This window comes from Triticum dicoccoides, chromosome 2B, assembly GCF_002162155.2.
Source record: "Triticum dicoccoides isolate Atlit2015 ecotype Zavitan chromosome 2B, WEW_v2.0, whole genome shotgun sequence".
In the NCBI taxonomy this organism is placed as follows: Eukaryota; Viridiplantae; Streptophyta; class Magnoliopsida; order Poales; family Poaceae; genus Triticum; species Triticum dicoccoides.
Window position 1 is genome coordinate 617,564,334 of NC_041383.1, and position 6,244 is coordinate 617,570,577.

Here is a 6,244-nt window from a genome sequence, read left to right on the forward strand (position 1 = left end):
AAACATAATTTAGTCACACAGTTTATTAGGTGTACAAAGGGTCATTAAATTTTGCCATATGCTTTTTCAAATCAAGCTTAACAAAAGGCACTATTTTTTTATGATAAATAGTGTTTAAGGCTTCATGCAGAATCGCAACACCTTCCATTATGTATCTACCTTTGATAAAGGTAGTTTGAGTGTGCGAAATAATAGGGTTAACCAACAAGCTTGACCTTCATAAGAACTTCAATTATTATTTTGAAATTCACATCCAGAAGACATATATGCCTAAACTTTTGGATTTGTTTCGCACCTTTTATTTTAGGAACCAAAGTAATAATGTCATTACTCAATGTAGTAGTATCCAACACACCCTTATGGATATCATTAAATAAATCCTTGAGATTTCATTTAGCTAGTGCCCGAAAATACTGGAAAAAAATCAGTAGGTAAACCACCATGTCCCGGACTTCTGTTTTTTCAACATCTGAAAAGACAAAGTTTTCAAGTTTTCCATAGAAAAAGGTTAAAAAAGCAGCTCAACATCTTCTCTATTAATATTAAGAATATCCCAATCGGCTAAATTTATATTAACTCCATCCCCATGCCCAAAATTTCTCTTTTATAGAGTTTAATAATGTACTCCCTCTGTCTCAAAATATAAGAACGTTTTTAACACTATTGACGTTCTTATATTATGGGACGGAGGGAGTATTTCATAAGTGGGATGATCTGACCAAAGAGGGAGAGCAGGTTTCCCTCCCTAAATATAAAGAATTGCAATAACTAGCCCTCGAACACGTAGTGCGGGGGGGAGGGGGGGGGGGCATGACGACAACTTCACTCACACAAGCATTGCAACTTAAGCAAGGCCCAATCGTTGAACTTTTAGCTCAAGTTTCTTCATATCGTATATAGGTAAGTTTGCTTGGGAAGAGTGCCCATGCCGACGGAAAACAACATAAAATCAGAGTCTCCTGATATCATCTTCCACTGATTCTAAATGAAAAGTTGAAGATTATAAAAATCCTAAATTTTGAATTGAAGAAGTCGTGATGAGCAAACACGGTCTTACTTTGACCGGTGGTGTGGTGCGGAAAACCTCTCAGCACTTTATCTCGCCTACTCACTAACATGGTAAATTTGACTGTGGGTTGTTTTGTGGCATATTTTTAGTTGTTTATTTGTTTTGAATACAAAGGATATCTCGGTGCATTGCTCATCATATTTCGTATTCCACCGTATCCGCTTGATGCTCCATTTTAAGTTTATAAAAGCGTCCTCTATAAAAAAAAGGGCACATATATTGTCATGCATTTTGTTCTGAAGCAATATTTCGTAACACTTCATTCAAGTGTTCCGCATGGAAGGCCATATTTTGAACTGTACACGAGCGAGCACGCCTTAAAAGTTAAAACTCTTGGCGAATTTTGTAGCCAGTGTCGACGACAACAGGACTTGGGTAATGGGTAGTTCGGTCGGTGCGGCGTTGAAACGAATTACGCTGTAGGCTGAAAACAAAGAGGCAGGTGCACTGTCGCGTAATAGAAAGGAAAAGAAAAGAAAAAAGGTTGCACCAAACAGGGACGCCCAGGGAATTTAGAAGGCCGTGTCGCCGGCACGTGCGAGGCGGAGCGAGGCCCCCACCAAACCGCCATTCCCAGGGCTTCCTCCCTTGGTGCCTTCCCTTACAATGGTCGATGGAATCCCGGCCGGTTGACCGACCGCCCGACTCCTCGCAGCCTCCGGCCTCCGATCGAGCAAGAACACCTCCCGACCCCCTTCCTTCCTCCCCCTCACAGTACGTCGCGCATCGATCCATCTGCTCCAAATCCAATCCCCCTCCCCTCCCCTCCCCTCACCGAGCTTCTGGCAGCTGGAGTAGCTGTGAGAGGCATACGGAAATATTAAAAAAGAAGGGGGAGGGAATCCACTACTAGCCTAGCTATTTGAGCAAAACGTATGTGGGAAGAGCGGAGATAGGAGGGACAATTCCACTCACTGGCCAACCACAGCGCCTTCCTCCTCTCTCCCCTCCCTCCGCTCAAGAAATCTACCGGAAACAAGCAAGCAGCAAGGAGCTCCTGTTCGTCTTCCGGCCGTCGTCTTCCTCCTCATATTCGGACATCCGGAGCAAGAATTGTTTGAGAGGTAGTCTGGCAATTGGAGCCTTCGCATGGATGCAGCCCACTGGCCCCAGGTAAATCTCTTTGTGTGAATTTGGCTTTTCTTCTCCTTGATCTTCCCGCTGTCTGTTCATCCTCCTCTCTGTGACATGGTTCTAGCTTGGTGTGCACGCGCTTTCTTGGATTTGGCCATGATCTCCCTCTTTGTGGGTGTGGGTATCCTCTTGGGTCGTGTTCTTCCTTTATATGTTATGCTTTGTGTAGATCTATGCATCTGCAACACAATCAGCACCCCCCTCTCTTCTCCATAGGCTTTAAGGTGAAGGTGAGCCCCCGGCCTGCGGCTTTAATCCTCTCTCTGCTGCCCTCCCCTTTTGATCCATGAAAGCACGCACCATCACCTTTCTTTCCCCCTCTTTCTAATCCCCCTTTCCTCACCATCATCTTTTTTATCCCCTCCTCACCTCCCCCTTCCTTTCTCATGGCTTTTCTTCTCTCTCTTGCCTCGCATCAAAAGAGGAGAGCAGCAGCCATGTCCTGGTGATGTGTGGCAGCAGTACTACAACCCTACAACAGCACAAGCAAAGTTGTGTTTTTTGTGTGTGGTGGTGTGTTTCTCTTTCATCTTTTCTTCTTCCCCGGCCCTTATCACCTTTTCCTTTGCCTTTCCTGCTGCTGCCTCTAATCTCCCTTTGTATCCTTTTGCTTGGTTCTTAGTTGCACCGTAGAGATTCTTGACACCCCCACCCCCACAGCTAGCCTCCCCACCTCCACCTCTGCTGCATGCTCGCTCACCACATGTTATCTTCCTGCGGTTTGTTCTTGCTTGCTCTAGGTGTTAGCTAGCTTGGCATGTAGTGGTCTTGTGTTGATCATCGTCTGTTCTCAACTTGTGACTGATCAAGTGCTGCACTATGTGTGTATCTTCTGTGTCCTCAGGGGCTAGGGCTGGTGAAGCCCATGGAGGAGATGCTGATGGGAGCACCAAGCGCGAACCAGCAGGTGCAAGGGTCAAATCCGAATCCACCGGCGCAGGCCCCGTCGTCGGCGCCTGGGGCTGGGGGGCCCATGAGGGGCGGGACGCCGGCCATGGCAGTGGCAGGCTCCGGAGCTGGGGCTGGTAGCACGGAGCGGCGGCCGCGGCCGCAGAAGGAGAAGGCGATCAACTGCCCGCGGTGCAACTCCACCAACACCAAGTTCTGCTACTACAACAACTACAGCCTCCAGCAGCCGCGCTACTTCTGCAAGACGTGCCGCCGGTACTGGACGGAAGGCGGGTCGCTGCGCAACGTCCCCGTCGGCGGCGGATCCCGCAAGAACAAGCGCTCTTCGTCGTCGTCCGCATCCGCCTCCGCTTCAGCGGCCGCCTCGGCGACTGCGTCCGTCGCGAACTCGTCCATGGTCGGGGCGGCGCCGAATAAGAACCCGAAGCTGGCGCACGAGGGCGCAGCGCACGACCTGAACCTCGCCTTCCCGCACCACCAAGGCGGGATGCAGGCGGATTACATGGCGTTCCCGAGCCTGGAGAGCAGCAGCATGTGCAACCCCGGCGGCGGGGCAATGGCGGGCAATGGCGCCCGGGCCGGTGGCGCGCTCTCCGCGATGGAGCTGCTCCGGAGCACTGGCTGCTATATGCCGCTGCAGATGCCGATGCAGATGCCCGGGGAGTACGGCGCCGCGGGGTTCTCGCTCGGGGAGTTCCGCGCGCCGGCGCCACCGCAGTCGCAGAGCTTGCTAGGCTTCTCGCTGGACGCGCACGGTCCGGTGGGCGGGGCTTCCACGGCGGGGTACGGCTCCAGTGCCGCGATGCAAGGGCTGCAGGACAGGTCGGGAAGGTTGCTGTTCGCGTTCGAGGACTTGAAGCCGACGGCAAACTCTGGCGCCGGTGGCGGTGAGAGCGGCGGTGGTTCTGGCGCGGGCGTGGATGGCGGCGACCATCAGTTCGAGCAAGGCAACAAGGAGCAACAAGGCAATGGCACCCCCGTTGGGCAGCCCGACACGCCGGGGTTCTGGAACGGCATGATCGGCGGCGGCGGCACCTGGTAACATGGACGGCGGCGCCCATGCATGCATAGCTCATGCGATCGGAGCGTCGGCTGTGCGTGCATGCATGCGCTTCCAAGCTGCAGCTGGAGATAGGGCACAAAGGTTTAATAAGATGGTGGATATGGTGTTTGATATCTTTCTTTCTTTCTTTCTTTCTTTCTGGTGTTCTTCTCTTCTTCTTCTTCCTCGGAATTGTGCTCTAGCCGTTCATTTGTGTTTGGTGATCGACTTGGGGGCTAGCTAGCTCTAACACATCAGACTATCAGAGTACACAACATTTTAATCTCTGTTCATCGGTGTTAGCTTCATTTTAGGCTGGCTTGGAGTTAGCTAGCTAGGCCTCGGTACATACCTATCCAGTACTACGTACATGGCGTATGTGGTGGTGCGGTTTCTCTGGTTTGCAGGGCCAACTTTAGGAGACCTGTAGGAGTGGGGAGAGGACCGAGCTACAGTGTGTTTGGTGGTAACAACAATGCACTGCATGCATGCACGGTGTTTCAGCTTTGTGTGTAGATGCACAGCGTTTGGGGACCGAGGCTTCCAAGTTTGTAGTAGTAGCATGTAACTTTGTACTGATATTATTTGTTACTTATGTTACATACAATGAGTACAAGTATCATCATCTTTGTTTGCATATACAAATTCCTCTTCATTATTGTGCTTGTTGGTTTATGCATATATAGGCTCATCCAAAGTTGATCAGAAGGGGTATTTAGAGCATGTAATAATAAGTGTCCTTCAATGTCATTTCCAATTGAACTGATGATATTGGTGTACATCTTGCTGCCTGATTTTTATAAGCTTGTCTTTCTATCTGTCACCTCTTGCTGCCCTCCTTTTTCTTGTACTAGCAGGCAAAGCTCTGAGATGTCATGTCTCGCCACCATCGCCCCGGAACCAAGAATCTTCCAGCCATGAAAAGCACTAGCGGGAGGAGGTAGCTAGGAGAAGTGGAGGGCATGGGCGGAAGAGAATAAGTACGTATGACAAACATCCCACTCCCTGAAAGAAAGAAACTTTACTTGCTTCTCTCTCCTCACATGGTATTATTATATCATATGATGGCCATCTGTAGGTCCTTGAGCAGGCCATTTGTACTACCATCTATAATTATAATTTTGTAAACCTAAAGGTACACTGCATGCTATCCCCTCTCCCACCATCGTGCTCCTTGCATCTCTGCCCCCTCCCTCCTCTTTCTCTCATGTCAAGTGGGTAAGAATGCAGCAACTTTTCACTCATTTGTTTTTGTTTCTAGTTAGGCATTCACAAGCCCGGTTCACCTGCCCAAACCAAAAAGTTGTCACCTAATGATTCATCTCTTGCACCGATTTTGGTGCCATTTCCTTGTACTGCATCTGCATGCATGGCCTGCAGAGTGTAATCACCTTCATTAGTTTAGAATGTCACACAAACTGGTCACATGCATGCATGCCAGCAGCCGTATCTTGGGGCTTGGGAGAACTTGGAAGGGCCCCAAAAACATTCTCCTAGGGATGAGGGCGTGGAAGGAATATTGCTTGACTGCCTTGTTCAAGCACTGGCTACTTTATTAAACAAGCAAACTATCCGGTGGCCTACTACATATAGTTCTGTACAAACCATAGGCAAAAGAGTTACTCCACTGGTATTGTTGTTATCTCCTTGATAGTAGTACTAGTAGTGGGTGAAGATAATATATGGATGCATGATATTGTTGCCATGTTTTACACCATCGCTGCATCACATCCTAAATGATACTAGATTTGAACTAAAACCATGACACATAGTATTACGGATGGAGGGAGTAATGTTCTTATCATTTGCTAAACTAGTACTACTGGGAATGTATGCTCACTAATCCAAATTGCATGCTATTAATTCTAAAAAAAATGCATGCTACTCAATCCCTCGGTAAAGAAATATAAGGGCATTTAGATCACTATTCTTTACAGTGAGGGTATTAAATACTGGCCTGGTCAAGTAGCTTAATTGATCCCCACAAGAAAAGGTACTCTAGTTGATGATTTGTAACTATCTCATTTCCCCACGTCTAGGTAGTAGTTTTCCTCTCTGCTACTACTTGTATGCTATAGCTTGTGCTTTGT

At 48.6% G+C, this 6,244-nt stretch overlaps 1 protein-coding gene across 4 annotated transcripts; it reads left to right on the forward strand.

The window, feature by feature from the left end:
• The first annotated feature begins 1,627 nt into the window (after positions 1 to 1,627).
• Positions 1,628 to 4,764, forward strand: LOC119365185 (dof zinc finger protein 1-like). 4 transcript variants are annotated; one of them, XM_037630794.1, is made up of 2 exons: positions 1,628 to 2,182; positions 3,048 to 4,764. In XM_037630794.1, exons 1-2 carry the CDS (start codon positions 2,159 to 2,161, stop codon positions 4,152 to 4,154), a joined length of 1,131 nt encoding a protein of 376 aa, XP_037486691.1. In that variant the 5' UTR covers positions 1,628 to 2,158; the 3' UTR covers positions 4,155 to 4,764. The 4 variants fall into 4 exon arrangements, with proteins under 4 accessions (XP_037486691.1, XP_037486694.1, XP_037486693.1 ...); XM_037630797.1 differs by lacking the exon at positions 1,628 to 2,182 and adding an exon at positions 2,486 to 2,716; XM_037630796.1 differs by lacking the exon at positions 1,628 to 2,182 and adding an exon at positions 2,723 to 2,943.
• Positions 4,765 to 6,244: the final 1,480 nt, after the last annotated feature.